At 50.8% G+C, this 18,093-nt stretch overlaps 1 protein-coding gene across 4 annotated transcripts in view; it reads left to right on the forward strand.

The window, feature by feature from the left end:
* ASTN2 (astrotactin 2) overlaps nt 1-18,093 on the forward strand; it is a 324,472-nt gene that overhangs the window by 162,980 nt on the left and 143,399 nt on the right. For all 4 annotated transcript variants that reach the window (XM_051807886.1, XM_051807888.1, XM_051807887.1 and 1 more), the window contains exon 11: nt 10,248-10,398. In XM_051807886.1, coding sequence (XP_051663846.1) covers nt 10,248-10,398 — 151 coding nt within the window. The remainder of the gene's footprint in view (nt 1-10,247; nt 10,399-18,093) is intronic.

The raw sequence follows: 18,093 nt of genomic DNA on the forward strand, positions 1-18,093 counted from the left end.
TCCTGGCAGCGCCTGCACCACAGTGGCACATCTTTGCAGGGGAGGAAGAAGACAAACCCTTCTGGCAGTGTGGGTGTGGTTTTAGGTCACACCCAAGGTGATCTCATGAGATGTGGTCCAGGCCTTCCTCAGCCACTGATGCCCATCACTTCCCTGTGTCAGTGGTGGTGTCTCTCTGATCCTGGGCTGAGCTTGCTCAGGGGATTTAAACCAGCAGAAACCCCTCTTTTTCTCCATGGTAGGAAATTCTTTGCTCTGAGGTTCCCACATCTCCATGCAGGGGTGAGATGGGTCCTTGTCAAAGGCAGCAGCAGATTGGGGTGTTCCTCACCTTTGGAGACCAGACCCATGAAGGTGGTGTCTTCAGAAGGTCTTGGTGACTGTTGGCTTACAGAGGAGAGTGCTGCCCTGGTGACAAATCCAGCTGCACTCCAAGGAGCTGCTAATGGATGCTGGGCACCTTGGAAAACACAGTCTGCATTGTGTGACTAGAGAAGTGCCAAGTCCTTTTGAAAAACCTGCCCATGTGGATGGAAAATCCCTATGCAAATCTCCCCCCAGGTATAAAATTAATTGGATTCTAAGTTCAGAGAGTACTTCTGGAAATGAGCTGTAAATAATCTGGTTGTGCCTCAGTTCCTCTGTCTGTGGACATTCACCTGGCTTTCTTGGAGCCAGTGAGTGTTGCTGATGGAAGGTGCTATATATAGCAGCAAAACTATGCATATATGTATACATATGCATAAATGCATCCCTAGTAAGTGACCCAGGTGTGTGATGTTTTCTAAAATACAGCTCATGGGTTTGTTTCTCAAAAAAGCTCTAGTTTTGCTTCTCTGACAGCCTCTCACCTCTGTCTCTGTGAAGCCATGAGTATTCCCATGGCATGGGATGCTTCCTCACCCAGTACCACGGCTGGGAGCAACATCCCCAGCTCCCCAGGTTGGGATCTGGTGATCCCTGGGATGCAGAGGGGTTGGTGAAGGTCACTCGGGAATGTGGCTCTCAGGAGGGGGTTCAGCTGGATGGAGCTTTATTGCAGAGCCTGGGGTTGCTCCTGGAGCTATGTTAGGATGCTGAGTGGTCTGCAGGGGCTGTTTCCTCCATGGGCTGTCCTGCCTGCAGCCAGCATCCCATCGGGCTCTGCAGTCCCGGTGCATATCCCTGTGTGGAGATGGCTGATCTGTGGCACCCAGTTTCCGAGGAACTCGACACTGTCTGTTCCCAGCAGATCGATAGAACATCTGTGAAAAATCAGGGCATGGATATCTGATCCGGCAGCCCTGGCTGGCTCCTATTTATCTGATCTAATTCTGTCGGTGTTCCTGAAGTGCTTATCACCACCACGTCTTGGCACTTTTATTTGTGCACTGGGGACCCCCCAGTTGCTGGGCAGTGAGAGGGGTTGAGAATGGGCTGTGGCTGGTCCTGGTGCCTGGGCACAGGCAAACAGTGGACTGAAGAGTGACCCCCTCCCTCTCCCAGTCTGCCTGCAAAGTCCAACATTTCCAAGCGATCCTCATGAATTGCTCCAAAGTCAGATTTGAAAGAACTGATTAGAAAGGAAAACTTGCCCAAAATACCCTGGAAGGCTGCAAAAGAGCAGGAAAAACCCCAGTGACTCATTTGTGCCTAAGCAGAGGCTGAAGTCTGAGCCCCAAGCTGGCATTTTCCAGCTTGTCATTGCAAAATTCTCAGGATGACCAAAGCCCCCCATGCCATACCCCGTACCAGGTCCATCCTCAGCACTCATGGGGCAGTGCAGGACACCTCTGCTTCTGTGGGGCTGGGGGCTGTGCAAGCACAGAGCACAGGAGCAGGGGATGGAGCCAGCACATGGTCTGGGGTCCTTCCACCTGCCCCCTGTCCCCTCCGAGTTCCCACCAGCAAAAGAATTCCCAATTTCTAGGCCAGGAAAGTAGCGCGGAGAGATGGAAACTGCCACAGCCAAACTTTCATTTAGGCTAGATTATATATCTGTTTTAAATGGGAAAACCCTTCAGCTCATCTCTTTGGGATGCTGAACAAGCAGGACCTGAAATCTTGTTTTGCTGGTGGTTGATTACTTGGAAGGGCAAAGACCAGAGGAAGGTGGGTGGATGCTCCATTCCCCTCTGACGTGTGATTGTGTCCATGTTGGGAGCGGGTACAGGTGAGGTGATGAGGAGGTGCCCAGAGCTCATCACAGCAGTGAGATTCATGGCATTTTATTGCCATTTTTTAGCGTATTTTTCCAGCCAGAGAAAATCTATGTGACTCTATGTCATGTTTGAACCAGCCCAGACAGGGCTGCAATCACTGTCTGGTACTGGGGTGGTCTGACCCATCTCACGATGTTTTCAGCCTTTAATAATTTAGGATGAGAGATCTCAGGCCTTCTGTCTGGGCTTTTGCTTCAGTGCTTGTTTTTCTAAGATTTCTTTTTCTCCCCCAGGCAAAACTCTTGCAGGGGATTGAGGCAGACGTTTTGCGGAGGGTCTCTCTCTTTTACGGGCAAAGAACCTCCTTAATTTGGCCGGCTCCAAAGTGCTTTTGAAAAACTTGAATCGCTGCACGCAGCGTGAGGTCTTGTTTGATTGTAGCAGCGAGAGCTGGCAGGGATTGTCCGTGCCCAAGCATGGATGAACAGCCCTGCTCCGAAGCACTGGTGAGGGAGACAGCAGCTGGCCAAAAACACTGAGTTTGGGCCTGGCGGGGAAGGGGAACGGGGAGAATAGGGGAGAAGAAAGGGCTGCACTGGGACAAGAGGGGGAGAGAGCAGTGAGCAGGCAGGTGGGAGTGATTTTGCCCCAGGGAAAGCTCTGCCCACCAAAGGCTGAGCGATGCTGCGTCCTGCAGCTGCAAGATATCCTCTTTTTCCACACTGAACACCTTCCTCCCTACCCAGAATAAAACCCCCGTTAGGCTCCTCTTTAGCAAATGTTATCAAGTTTTGCAAAACTCCAGAGCTGGGAGGTCTGGGAGGTGCCAGGGTGGGTTTGCTGTGCAGCCTTCAGGCAGCCCCTCTGTGCATAAGCATTATGGAATCATCTTTAATGGCACAATCACATCCGAGTTTTTCACCTTTGCCTCGCTCAGCACAGCCGACGAACCTGCTCTGGGAATGATCTGCATTAATGTGAAGCTGTAAAAACTTGGAGCAAAGTCAATATAGAGCTGTGCTTTGAGCAGGGAAAGTGTCATTTAATGCTAAGCACTCTGAAAAATCACGTCTAAGCGTCTCAGATTTGGTGCATGTAAGGTAGTGGATGTTTTTTACATCACCGTGCCTGTGCCTTGGCTCCCCGTCTGTAAAATGGGGATGATAACAGGGAGATTGGGAACTTAATCACTTTATTTGTCGTGAAATACTGCTGCTTCTTGGAGTTGAGCAAAGCATAAGCAAGCCGTGAGGAGCTGAGTAATTGTGCATGCAGAACAGTGCCTGGATAGAGTACAATAAAGTAGGAGCTATGTGTCCTCCAAGGAAGAGAAAACAAGATGCTGAGAAACTGCAGATGTAGTTGTTTGTAGGGGGCTGAGAAGCTGCAGATGTTTGTAGGTACCTGGGGATGGGTTTTGGGGTGCCTAAACTGAGCTCTGGACTGTTTCAGGCATCCAGGGGCACCTGGCTGCAGCCTGGCACCATCACCTTTGGCATTTGGGGAGAGAAAACTCCTTCAGATAACCCTCTTGTATGTGGTCTTGGAGTCAACACCTTCATCAAAGGCATAATTGCCAGGTTGCCCTGGCTACCTTAATTCTCACATTTTCTTAAGTTTTGAGTATGTGACATGGCAGCCTTTTTAATTTCCTTTATTACACCTTTTCTATGTGCCCAGACCAGTGAGTGCCCGTGCTGTGTGGCCGTGGCTCTCTTTGTGGGATGCCTGGTGGGCCTTGGTGTCTCACCAGCTTTGCAGTGCCCCTCACAGCTTCTGGGGTGGCCAGGTGGGACACGATGCTTGGCAGTGCTCTTTCTCCTCTCAGCTGGTGTCCCCAGGTGTTAAGTGTGGGATTTCTGTCCCACTGAGAGCACTTGCTGTGCTCCAAACCCCTGGACCATCCCATCCCTTCCCATGCTTCATTTTGCTGTTGAAGGAAATGCAACCTGCTGAACCTGGGGTTGATTACCAGCCACGGTGAAGCGGGTGCTGACAGATGTAATTTCCAGCATACTTTACTGGCTGTGCTTTGCCATCCCTGTTGAGGCTCATGTCCTTTTTCCTAACCCTCCTGGCACTGAGGTTGCCTGGGAGACTGAGCCAGCACCGCCTGCATTTCCTTTGGCTCGTGCAGGGTTGAAACCACAACGACAATCTTCCCTGTAACATGAGAAAATGCTCAGAATTAACACTATCTTGTTTAACTCATCCGTGACATCCTGGTCCTTCGCATGGCAGAGCTGTGCTGGCTCTGAGGGGGCTGCAAAAGGGTGGTGGGGGGGGATCCTGGTGAACCCCAGCATCCCTTGGGATGTGTTTTCTGAGCTGGCTTTTATTCCAGTGAGCTTGTTTTTGCTTTGCTTTGCTGTAATTAAATTCCTGGCCCTTCTGGTTGCCGAGTTGAGCTTCAAAACGCCCTGGCGGAGTGATGGTTTTATTGAACCTCCAGCAAATTACTGAAGCTTGGTAGGGAATTTTTCACACTTTCAACCTCAAGGTTTTTTGGGAGAGCGTTTTTGCAAGTGTTTATGATAGTACTGCCACAAGAAGTGAGACTACCCGGAAAATTTGTAGCAAGCAGCTCATCAGCTGTGGAATGTCAGCGTAGCTCCCGCTGAAATGCCTTCTCCAGCGTCACTCAAGTGAGGATGATTTCTCCCAGTTGAGGACCTGGATGATGGTTTTTCTTGAAGCCTTCCAGCACTATTACAGTGGCTGAAAAGTGACTGTGGGTGTACCGGGCAGAAAATCACTTTTTTTTTTCTTTCATAAAATAATAAATCTGCTGCACGCACACCCATCTGCAGGGGCTGCGCTGGGAAGGCTGGCTGAAGATGGGAGCTTCAGTTTCCAAGCCAAAGTTTCAGACTGTGAAATCCCCTAATAAGGAGCTGCCACCACCTCGTGAGGTCCTTCAGTGCTGGGGCTGAAGATTAACCTTTCCAGAGCATCCCAGCTTGGTCAGTTTGAGGATGGACTTGCTTGGTTCATGGTTCAGTGCTATGGGAGATGGTTGCTGTATTCACCACAGATGTGGATATTAGGAAGAAATTCTTCCCTGTGAGGGTGATGAGGCCCTGGCACAGGTTGCACAGAGAAGCTGTGGCTGTCCCATGCCTGGAAGTGCTCAAGTCCAGGTTGGATGGGGCTTGGAGCAACCTGGGCTAGTGGAAGGTGTCCCTGCCCATGGCAGAGGGTGGAATGAGATGATTTATAAGGCCCCTTACAACCCAAACCATTCTGTGATTTTATGATCAAATGGTGTAGTGGGGGCAGGACGGGGCTGTAAAGAGAATGGTCTCTTTACAGAATAAAAATGGAAAGGGTTTAAATTCCAGGAAAAAACCATAATCTGTTGCATTTAAATTGGGGACCCCTTTTCTCAGGTGATCATTTATTGCTCATTCATCATAATCTGGGTGTTTACTGGGTGGCCCCACAGTACAGAACAGCTGAGCCTGTGGTGCAGTCAGACCCAGCTGGAATTGTTGTGTGAGTGTGGGAAGCGCTAAAAGCACTAAAAATAACTTGGAAAACATCTCCAGTTGGCCATCCAGCAATGGTGAGCACTTTTCATCTTGAGCTCTTTTTGCCTTGGCCGCCTTTGTTAAATGTGAGGAGTATAATCCCCAGTGTACAGAAGCTGTGGGTATAAATTAATGTTTGTGAGACACAGGGGGTCCTGAGAGGGGAAACCCCCTGAGGAAGGGGTGGCTCTGCAGTAGCTGAAGGCTCTGCAGGTGGCAGAGCTTCATCATGCCCTTTGCTGCTCGTGGGCCTTGTCTCTAGAAACTCATGAACTCAGACTCCCACTCTGATCCCTGTCCAAACTCAGCTCAAGGAGCAGATGGCACTGGCTTAGTCCCCAGCTCACATCCTTTTCTGTGTCCTTCTCAGTGATGGTGAACTTTGTAAGACACTGAAGTCTTTAGCCATTAGCAGGCAATAAAAAGGGGCAGTGGAGTTGGATAACACCCACTAATCCCCTTCAGGATGAGCTGGAGAGAAGAGCCACTGCAAAGCTCCGGAGCTTACTCTGAGATGAGTGCTTTGGAGGCTTTGAGAATTGCATGGTGTTGGTATTTCGTGAATAAATAACCCCCAGTGGAATTTTTCAGTGAATGTGCTTCATTAATGAGACCTGGAACAAAGAGGGAGAGTGGAGAAAAGTGTTTTTGAGAGAATCAAGGCGAGTGTGGGTGATGGGAGGTGGCACAGGGCTGGGTGAGGATGAGTGCCATGGTCTGCAGCTGTGCAGGGTCAGGAAGGGAGCCCTGCTGTGCTGTACCATGCTGCACATTTGTGGCATGAGATGTTGGTAGAAAATTGGAGTTTACTGATGCTGGGTGTGTAATCAGTGGGTTCTGGTGTGGAGGGCAGTGTGTTTCATTTATAACTATCATTTGGGTGTCTGTGTGCATCTTTGGGAAGGCTGGAGAGTTAAAGAGAATATGCATGTATTCATAGATGTGCCTGTACTTGTGGACAGAATCTGGCATCAGAAATTAGGTCACTCACTCCAAAATCCCTTTTTTGGCAGAACCTGGCATCTACTTCAGGGTGGTGAGGAATTGCCCCTTCCTCTCAGTGCACCAGGTGCTGAGCTCTGCCTGCTCCCTGTGGTTTTGACACCTGGGTCCAGCTGGGGCCACCGGCAGCTTCCCCTGCCTCTGTGGTGTGCTCCGGGCACAGAGGGACTGCAGAGCTCATCTTCTCCCTCCTGCCCTGTCAGAACGGATCTGGGGCTTAGTCAGTGAAATCCAACACGGATAGATGGAGAACAAGAGGAAAGAGCTGTTCTTTTGCAGGCAGCTTGTTGCTGCAGGGAAAGTGATTCATCCATCAGGGCTGGTCTGATCTGGCACCCGGGCCGTGGTGGGGATGGCTGTCCCCAGCGGGCTCCGTGCAGTGGTGACCAGATGCTACCACCGCTCCTCAAGTGTCCCCTGCCTTGTCAGCACTGCCTTCTCTCCAGGGCTGGCTCTGGGATTTGAGGAGTCCCATGCAGCAGGCAGGGAGGGACAGGCAGGGGTCACTGCTGGAGCTGCACGAGTGGAAAGTCATCTGCTCCGAGCCACCGAGCCACGTGTCACTGCGGGAGGCGGGTAATTAATGATTGCGCTTCACTCCCAAAATTAAAAGGAGCTGCTGAGGGTACAGTGCCAAGGGCTTGACAGCGCCTGCCTGCAGTGGGCCTTCATCCTCCAGCCCCTCCAGAGGCAGACAGAAGCAAAGTTTGCTCCCAGATGCTCGGAGCAAGCCTCTCATGTGCTGACATCCCCCTGTCAGGGCTCTGTGTTGATGTGATGCTCCTCTAATCCAGCGACAGCCACCACGGAAACAATCCTGCTGATCAGCCTCCCTCCATCTGCCGGCAGCGCCGTCACCCCACTCCTCTCACAGGTGACACTCGAACACTTCCCTCTGGCTCTGCTGTCCAACCATCCAGCGAGGTTAATATTTTAATACTCTTAATGGCTCATTCCGGCTCGGCAGCCCCTGCCCGTGCTTTGTTGGGGGTCATCCATTATGCCAGCTGTGATTTCGGAGAACGGGTTTCCTGTTCTCATCTTCAGCCCTCCTGAGGGCAGAAGGTCAGTTTGTTCTTCCAAATTTTAATTAAAGCACGATGAGCTGCCCCTGGCAGCCTCAGCCCAGGAGCACGGCGCTGTGTGGGGTGAGCCAGTGTCTCCTGGCAGCACTACAGCTCTCGGGAGCAACCCCATCCAAGGACCCAGCCCAGGGTCTCCTTTCCACCACCCAAAGCAGCTGTAGCTCCTCACCTTCTCCCTCCAAGGACATGGGAGCTGCAGGAGGGCTGTTCTGTGGCCAGATGGAGGGAGGGTGGGAGCACGGTTCTCCTCGCAGTCCACCCACGATGGGAGACCCCTTGAGAGAGCCAGATGGGGCTGAGCTTTCAGGGAGGGTGGTGGAGGAGTTGTCATGGTTTATTGGGTTTGGTTTTTTAAAAATAATTTCCCCCTGCATTAATAAACAGTGTTTTTTGTTAGTAAATAATATGCCCTTCCTCCCCCCCCATCTCTCCAGCAGAAATGTGTGCCCTGATCTAATATATTCTGCCTTTCTCACTCCCTCACTTCAGAGGAACTGCAGATCCTGGTGGGAACAGAGTGCTAATAGAAAACGGCCTCTAAAGATATTTGAAACATGACCAAGAAAGGACAGAGGGAGATTCAGCTCCAAATATGCTGGAAAGTCTAGGAGATGGGCCAAGAGAGGGGGAATATCAGAAGCACGATCATTAGGAGGGAAAAGTTAATTGGGAAGCATTAATTGGGGTGAGAGTGGGCAGCAAAGATGTGAATTTGCAGTGATGCAGCCCGTGGCACCGTGGTGGGCACGGAGCTGCCCCGATGCTGGGGTAACTCCACCCTGACCCATGGCAGGGGAGAAGCTGCCCACTCCCTCCTTCCAAATGGGGACAGGCCAATTTACTGTTTCTTGCTGGTTTTATGGTATTTTCCTTGTTGAAAGCCCCAACTTCTGGAATCCTGTGATTCCCTTGAAATCTGGAATCTGCAAAATCATGACGTCAGTACTGTGTTAGGGCTTTATTTCCTTGGGTTTGCTCTCTGAGGAGTTTCTAGCCCTCAAGCTTGCAGTGAAAACCTCACTTATACCCTAAAGGCTCCAAAAAAAAACCAGAAAGCAGACGGCACGTTTAGGGAAGGGGGAAAAAAAAACCCAACAACAAGCAACAAACCCACCCAGCAATTGATTTATTTTTAAAACCTCATCATTTTAGTGCCAATTTCATTATATTCTTTTTTAATGCCTGACTCATGATTTTTCTGAGCGTTTGGTTGTTGGCAGGGCTGTGTGCGTGAGTGTGACGGTGTGTGAGCTCAGGGGCCCTCTGCTGATAGATAACACAGGGCTGCTTCCAGACAGCCCTCGAGGGCTGATGAATATTCCTCCAGCGCTGTTTCATTGCCAAGCAGACGGTTTTCAAATTAACACCCCCCCCCCAGAAAAAAAAAATGGGAGATTAGCAGCTCTGGGCATTGAGTCGTTGTGCTGATGGGTGAGCAGGGGAGATGCTCAAGGGGAATAAACCACCCTGTGACTCCCAGCGTTGCCTCGGGGAGTATTTTAAGGTCAGAGGGGTCAGTGTTTATTTGCAGCCTCCTGTATGTAAAGATCTAATAAACAGCCTGTGCAGGTCAAGTCTGTCACCAGCAGTGACTTGTTCTGTGACCTTGGGTACATCACTTTGTCTCTCTCCTGTCAGTGAGAGGGTGACAGGGTCTGTTGCCCAGGATGGGTTGCAGGTATTGGTTAATATATAAACTGTGCTTTGAAGGTGAAAAATATCTTGGAGATGCTTAAAGCTCTTGACAAGCATCTGTGTTCCTTTTGCAGGAACCCAGCAGAAGGCGAAGTGCCTGAATGCTTTGTCACAGACAAAATCTGCTGTGTGTGCAGCTCGGAGAGGCAGGGCTGGGAGCTTCCCAAGGCTTCACATGGCCATGGAATTATTCCTAGGCACTTATGCTTCTTGCTTGCTTAAGAGAGGGGTGTCATGGCACGGCAGTGCCTGGGGCTTTGCACATCATGGGCTGGAGCAGAGCAGCAGAGCTGTGCCCTTCATCCCCTGGAGCAAGGCACGGGGATGAGCCTCCACATCCACATCCCAGCATACATGAAGCCCAGTTTCATGTGTCTTTCCAGCTTTGGCAGTGTCCCTGGATGATGGATGGGGTTTGGATGCTTAGGGAAGCTTGGCCCAACTCAGGAAGAGTTTTATGGTTTTGGATTTGCTGTTGTCTAGTGTAGGGCTGGATTCACACACAGCCCCAACCTACTAATAAAGTGTCTCTCAGTTGCCAGTTTACATAAAACTGATAGGTGGTATCCTTGAAACCCCGTAACTGGTTGATTCTGTGAAGGATGTCAGAGTTACGCAGCAGATTTATTATATATCATAATAACAAAGCCCTAATTTTCTTGGGAAGCTCCCTTTGGCTCGGTTTCGCTAATCAGAGCGCCGGGATTTTGCCAGAGCCTCTCCTTGTGGACGGCCCTGCCCCTGCCATGTGCTCCAGCTCCCTGCCAGCCCTAACGGTGCCTTTTCTCTCCAAGGGAAGAAGCGATGCTGTCCACCTACTTCGAAACCATCAATGACTTGCTCTCCTCCTTCGGGCCGGTCCGGGACTGTTCCCGCAACAACGGCGGCTGCACCCGCAACTTCAAGTGTGTTTCGGATCGCAAGGTGGACTCCACGGGCTGTGTGGTAGGTACAGAGCCTGCTGGGCCCCAGGGACAAGCCAGAGGGGGGGATATGACCTGCTCCCTTCTGGGGATGTGGCCAGGGGGATGTGTGTGCTGTTGGTGGACTTCCCCCACCGCTGGGGCCTTCACAGTGAATCACAAATCCCTTTGGAACCTCAGGGAAAAGCAGCCCACGGGCTCAGATGAGCGAAAGAAAAATCCTTGAGGCTGATGGTTGTTTTCCTGCTTGTCTACAAGCATAGGTGGGAAGCTGTCTTGCTTCTTCTCCTGCCTTGTGCTTCCCAGTGTGGAAGAAAGATGAAGCATCCATCCCCCCATCCTCTCCTCTCGGGGCCTCTCTGACACCCTCAGAGTTTTGATTTGTTTCTGAACATGCTCATGTCTTGCCAGACAATCTACTGAGTCCCAGGTTTTGCAGTCCTCCCTCCAAAAGACCTCCTAGACCCTAAACCATTAGTTTTGAGCAGAGACTTTGATTCATAGAATCCTAGAATGGTTTGGGTTGGAAGGGACCTTAAAAATCTTCTTGTTACAACCCCCTGCCATGGGCAGAGACACCTTCCACTAGACCAGGTTTCTCAGAGCCCTGTCCAACCTGGCCTTGAACACCTCCAGGGAGGTAGGAGGTGTTCCCAGCCACACTTGCACAGAGGGGTTTTGCTGTGCTTCCAGGTGGGAGCAGCAGAGCTCAGCACCTCACCCAGCTCTAACCCATCTCACCTTGACAGCAAAGTCACCTCTTCTCTGTGAGTGAAGCTTTGTGTGAGTCTGGTGTGACACACAGAGACACAGGGCAGAGCCTTGGGAAGTGGAGGAAACCTGGAGCATCCCTTTTCCTCTGTCTGTTGTAGGAGTCCCTGCCTGCCAGCCAGCAGTGGTGACCCCTGAGGAGGTCAAGAGCTGTCACCCACCCTGCCAGCCCCTCAAACACGTGCCTGCTGCTCCAAAACCCCCCGAAAACCCTCTGTCCCTTCCCCTCGTCTCACTGCAGGCAGAGCCCCCTCGCCCCATCCCTCCCATCTCAGCAGAGGCAGGAGTTAAGTGTCTCTTTATTTATTGAAGATGTTTGTACACGGCAGCTGGGAAAGGTCAGGCTGGAGCCGTGCTGTCCCGGGGGGAGGCGTTTTCATTATCCCCTTCTCCGGTTGCTTGTTAAGGCCATTTAGCACGACAGCCTGATGTGTCACCAGCAACGCCTGGTGCCATCTCCCCCTTCCCCCTCCTCTCCCTTTCCTCATTTCTTTTCCCATTGTCATTATGTTTTTTGGGGCGTTTTCCCCCTTTTTCTGTGTTGCTCTCAACGCCAGCGTGCTTCCCAGGCACTGTCAGAAGCAATCGGGGCTCTGATCGCCCTGTGCTGCTGGGAAGAGATGCCTCTTTTAAAAAGTCAGGATATATTAAGATAAAAATTGTCAATAAATTACAGGCCTAGTGCTCGCCACGCTGGCATGCAGAGAGGCAGAAATGGAAAAACTGTGTCACTCCAGGAAAATATCCCCCCCACTGTAATGCCTGACTTGAGGCTGTGTGCAAAGGGAATGGACTGTGTACACTGCAGGGAGAAAAGAGGAGCAGCCAGGAGCATTCTCCTGGAGTGCATCCACTCTCTGGAAGCTGTGGATGGGAGGTTACACACAGGGACCACAGGAACCCCCATCCTACACATCACACCAGGCTCTTGGGTCTGTGCATCCCATGGGACAGGAGATGGCTGTGGAGATTCCCATCTCTCCCCACTTTACTCTTCGCCCCTTTTCCTCCCTACTGCAGGAGGATGAGGCTACTCTGCCCTTTTCCACAGCTCCCAGTCATGGAGTAAACCCCCACCAGCTCTCCAGTCCCAGCTTGAGGACAGCAGAGCTGAGCTACCCAGAGGAAGTGTGGAGGTGGCTGTTTCATCCCACCCCTATTCCCTGTCTCCCTGCTTCCCATCAGACTGACACAAGGGCACAGTGCTCCATCCAGCTCTCCCAAGCCAGTGCAATATTGTACAATCATCACCTGCTTGTAGGTCCCCCAGCAAAGAGCAAAGGCCTGGAGAGCACTGTCCCATGTTTCTGACTGTGCTCCATGGCTGTTGTCCAGGGTAAAGCCTAACAGGGGGCTGGCAGCACTGCCCCCAGCCTTGGGTCATGCTCAGGGCACTGAATGCGGTTTCAGGGGAGGGGACTGGAGTCTCAGAGCTCACTGCAGCCCTGGCCTGTGAGAATGTGGCACCTTCTGCACTGTCCCTGCACTGGGTGATACATCCCCTCCTCATCCCGGTCCCGCTCACGGATTGAGCTGGGCTTCCAGTGCAGGCAGGGGTGGGGTCACGTGCTGCAAATTTGCAGGGATGTCAGTTAGTTTTGAAGCTGAACTTCTGTGAACTCAATTTGCCAATTTGGTAAGTGCTATGGGCAATATTGGGATGTAATTTAATTAAGCTCTCCCCTTTTTATAGAGTTCAGGGAGCATTTGCGTACTAATTTTAGCACTAGGTCTGCTCCAGCTTTGCTCTGGATGCAGTTTCACAAATCATGACATGTTGTTAATCTTTACCAGTCAACAGTTTATTAATTTGCTGAGGACCACAGAAGTATATAATCAGTGGTTCATCAATCAAGGCTAAATCCAACAAATGTTCCAGGCAGGTACTAAGCATAAAATATACATGCAGCCTTGTAAGCAATTAATACACCACAGAGCTGGAGCTGAGCGGCTCAACCAGGGAGCAGCACAAATCTCCAAGATTTCTTACTCCTTTTATATATAATCATCATCTGTTACCAGTTCCTTCATGCCCTTAATACAGCTTCCAGTAATTCTGCGAGGACTGGGATGCATTTATCTCCAGGTTTTTAGTGGCGTGGGCTCTGCCATTACCTAATTGTTTGGTCTTAAAAGGTCTCGGTTGAAATGTCGAGGGCGGATTGCTCGCAGCTCATCTGGCTGAGCAAAGTCTCCTTGGGCTGAGGAAGGAGAAAGCAGGACGTTGCTTTGCTCACTTAAAATCCTGCGTTCAAGGTGTCACCTGGAAGACCCCACAGGCTCTCCAGGGAGGTCCCCACTGGGAAGGGTGGCAGCTCCCCTGCTGCCATCCTCCCTTTCCCATGGGACTGTTTTTTCCCCCTCATCTCCCGGTTTTCTGTTAGTTTTACGTGTACCCAGTAGATGGCATGAGTGCATAAAGGGTTTCTGCAGTTCTTTTCTTGTCGGAGGCCTTTTATTTGGGTAATTTTAATCATAGAATCATTGAATAGTTTGGGTTGGAAGGGACTTTAAAGATCATTTAGTTCTAACCCCCTCACACGCCATGGGCGGGGATGCCACCCACTAGACCAGGTTGCTGAAGTATGAGTTGTAACCTTGGTAAGTCCTTGGCATCACTAACTGGAGCCTTGCCATTGAACCCTAACATAACCAAACAATCCCCAAGCTCTAGAAGACCTATTTCCATGCTGCTTTTCCTTGTTGCATCCTAGAATTGCTATTGGATCTGTGGAAGCTACGGGCATTGCCCAAGAAAATAAAATCCCAGTGAGCTTCTCTGAATCTGGTAGCTCTGCAAGTCCAGTGTCTGCTCCATACAGTCTTGCGGGGATCACAGCAAACCAGGAGAAACTGTGCTGGAGGAATAAGTGAGATTGTTGCCTGTAAAGGACTGTGTGTTGTTGATCCCTTTTACTGGCACGGTGGTAGCTGCGCAGCCTCCAGGGAGGATGCAGAAGGAGGGGGAAGTGCTTGACACTCAGGTGTTGGTGATTTGTAATTTGAGATGAAAACCTGAGAATTGGCCCTGAGAGACTGAAGGAAACACCTGCATCATGGCTTAAATTCAGGGTTTCCCCATCTGTCTCTCAGCTTGGTTTTGCTCGCTGGTGCCCGTCTTCTTGTCCACCCAAAGAGGAGGGGGGGTCACTTGCATCTGCTGCCCCATGGCCTTGTGCATCTATAAGCCTGGAAAGGCAGGATTGCAGCCCCAGGAAAATAAGAGGGCTGAAGGTTTTTTTCCCCCGAGGAAAGGAAGCTTTGGCTTTAGCACATGAGCTGGGTGAGGAGGTGATCAGTTCTCTCCTGGTGCACATTGGCATCACTGTGGGAGGAGGCAGCAGCATCTACAGGTGTGCAGGGAAGGTGTGTGTCTGAGCCCCGTGGTGCCTCTCAGGATGGGGTCTCGTCACTGTGAGGGTGACCTGGAGAGGCAGGAGAGCAGGAGCTGCCCAGCTGGGGGTGAGAAAGGCAGCTTGGGGTCCTGTGCCAAGGCAGTGGCAGAACTAGCCCCTTGTTTCCTTGTGGCATGAGTGGCTTTTCTGGGACAGGTGGTGTGGTCTGATGGTTCTGCGACATCTGTGGTGCCTGCAGATGTTGGTGAGTTAGTTCTTTAACTCGGATGAGAGTGCCACAGAGGCCAGGGCTCTTGCAAGTGGGTGTGGAAGGGCTCATAGCATTGCTGTGCTCCAGGATCCATCCCACCTTGGGAGAGGTGCCAGCAAGAGTAGGAGAGTCTGCCCAGCCCAGGTGGTGGGTGCTGCTGTTCTGCACAGATGTGAAATCCTGCTGATCTCCTCTCTCACAGGCTCAGGTTCCTCTGGCAGAGATTTATTTCTAATTTGAGCGAGAAAAAAAGTATAGTTTGCCTCCAAGGACGATGTGAGCTGTTCCTTCCCATGGTGATGGGGTCAGCCTGCCAGGCAGGAGGGATTTTGCCTGGCTCAGCAGGAAGAGCATCTACCAGAGAGTCACTTAATGGAGTTGTGGCCCAGGGTGACACCAGTGCTGTGTTGGTCCCAGCCTTTTTAGGCACAGAAGGAAGAGAAATTTGGCATAGTCCACACAGGTGTATAAGCCTTAGCACAGCCTGTGTGGAGCTAATCCTTCTCTTGCTCTCTTCCACATCAGAATGCTGGGCTGTTCCTCAGGTGGCTTAATTTAGGAGTGTAACCGTTTCGGGGAGAAATGGGATTAGAAATGAAGGATCAGGGCAGGTGCTGCTGCTCTGGTCTCTTCCTTCCAGCCTTCCACACAGGGGTAGCTTGAGGATGATGGGGAGATGCTTTGAAATGATGTGGGTGATGCTGAGAACTTTTGTTGTGGGGAAGTGGCACATTTGGCACTTTCAGCCCAAAACAAAATGCTGTGCAGAAATCCCTCACATATGTGAAGATTCCAGAATATTTTGGTTCAAAACATTTCCCTTCTATGAAGGAGGGGGAAACATTTAATTTCAACATTATCATCTGGAGCTTTATGTTTTACATTGCTTTATCCCGGTGTACAGCCTGAAACAAAAACAAAATTAGGCGATGGAAACCAAAACATTTCAACCTTGTCGAAATTAAATGCTCTCCTAATTTCCCAATGAGTTTTGAGATGTAATTGATGGAATCCCACAAAGCACTTAAGCTTCATCAAATCTGCATTTTTCTGACAGACAATTGTTCATGGAAAAATAAAAACTCATTCGTCCCTGCCTTGTGAGGCACCTAGCTAATTATGGCAGAGATGCACACACCAGGGAGGGAGATGAGGAGGAAACCAGTCTCTTCTAATCCTTTTAAAATTTTTCCTGGCTCCCTGGAGCAGGAGAGATTCCTTATGCACGTTGTGGTTGGAAGCAGAAGCCCCCTGAGCTCAACAGCAAGCCCCCCTCCAAGGAGCCTATGGGTTTGGATTTATCTCAATTATCCAGGTAAAAAACCCTGTGTTTAAAATGGGATTTGAGGAGGGGAGAGGAGGAAAGGGTGGCAGAGGCTGTTGGGGTTGGTACTGGCAGCAGGTGGGAGCCACCACCCGCCTACCTTTGCTTTCAGTGCTGCAAAGGGGGTTTGCACCATGTGGGCAAGTGGTTGAATTTAAAAGCAAGTGGAATAGCTCAGGAAGCACTGAGCTGGGCTGGAGGTCTCTGCCTGCATGGGGAAGAAGTGCTTTGGGGGATAAAAGCCCTGTTTTCTCCAGTGTTGGCTTTTTCAGAGGCATTCTTGAGGGCCTTGCTGGCACCAGCCCTTGTCCCTCTGCTCCCCAGCAGACTGGGGTGCTTCGTGTGTTGTGGTCATAGCTGGGTTGGGGCTTTGGGATTGGGTCAGGTTATAGGATTTGGTGTGTAGTGTTGTGGCTGGGCTGTACCCTGGATGTCAGATGGGGCAGGGGTTGTATTTCTGGTTTCCTGGAGGTCTTAGGAGGTGTCAGCCGTGGCTAGGAAGGGAAATGTCCCAATGGGCAGGAGATGCCAGAACACCTCAAAATTAGCAGTCAGTGACTTGTGGAAGGGTTTCCATTGGCCTGATTTCCTTGCTCTAGGAGCTTTGAACACTTCTATCTGTGTGCATGGCATCCCACCAGCTGCTTCAGACAAATCCATCCCACTCAGAACTGAGATGCAGACATACACATAGGGACTTCCCCCGAAGGGTCCCTGGGAGCTGTGTGGTGGCCAGAGGCAAGGAGATGCTGCCTTATTACCCAGAGCTTTGGTCTCCTCCACAGATCCCCCATCCCTCTGTCACAGGAGGACCAGGCTGAGGAACACAAGCTATCGCAGCGTGTGCTCAGGAGCCTGGAAGACAGATGGGTTTGATTTTTCTAAGGCTAAAATAATGATTGATGATCTTTAAAGGGAAAAAGAAGCAGGGGAAAAGGAGGGAGGGGGGGGGAAAGAGTGGGAAGATAATGACTGTTATTTCAGAAAACTGTTGTAATGTTTCCCTCTGGGAAGGACATTCCCCCACAGTGGGCTGTTGGAAGGGGTCTGTCACAGCTGGGGGTGGCAAGGACAACACTGCCCCGAGGAGGTGAGGCAGGGGTAGCACTGGAGAGTGCTTTAGCAACCAGCTTTTGGCCACATTTGATCAAAATATGGGGAGAGGAGGGATAAATCTCACCCACAGAGAGTGGGCAGTGTATAGCCACGCTCAGTCCTGCTGCTGCTGAGGAGCGTTGCTTGGTGGGGGCCTCCTGGGCCAAGATGGTGAAGGCAGAATAAGCTAGAATTGTCCAAATATATATATATATATATATTTGGATATATATATATATCTATCTCACAGAATCAAAGAATGTGCTGAGATGGACACAGAGGGGTTTACTGCACTTGTATCATTTCTAAGCACCAACAAGCAAATAAATACATGCCAGTGCGTAGTCGGGAGCTCATTAAAATGCTGGCACTTGGTTGTACCTCAGCAGTGCCTCGGATTAATGCTTTTTTTCTCATGCTGAGGAGGTTCCTCGGTGAGGAGCGAGGATGCCTTGGCACAAAGGGGGTCATTAGGGCGTTTGGACATGGCACTTGGCTCTGTGGCACTGGGCCACCAGCTGTTTGTGCAGCCTCAGGCTGGTGGTGCTGCAGCTGCACGGGGCTGGAGTCCTGGATTTCACCTCTGGATGCATCCAGGCATGACCATGTGGTACCTGGAGCAGCTCTGGGAGCAGGGTTTGGTGGCAGCTTCTCTGTGTAATTCTAAGAGCCAGGGGGGATTAAGATTCATCTGTGCCCAGAGCATCACCTCTGGCACCCTGGCACAGAAGTTTCTGACAAGAAGGCTGCTGTTGTTGAGAAAACAGAGCGGAATAACAAAAAGGGCAGTTTACTCTCAACAGAAACACTTTATTAAATATTCTGGTTTTTTAAACTTAATAATGGAAGCGAGGAGCTGAGCTGAGCAGCTCTGGCAGGCAGCTCAGATGGAGAGCTGGTGTGCTCTCGTCTGGGGGATCT

This window comes from Manacus candei, unplaced genomic scaffold, assembly GCF_025592945.1.
Source record: "Manacus candei isolate 608988 ecotype Guabito, Panama unplaced genomic scaffold, ASM2559294v1 h1tg000071l, whole genome shotgun sequence".
Taxonomy (NCBI): domain Eukaryota; kingdom Metazoa; phylum Chordata; class Aves; order Passeriformes; family Pipridae; genus Manacus; species Manacus candei.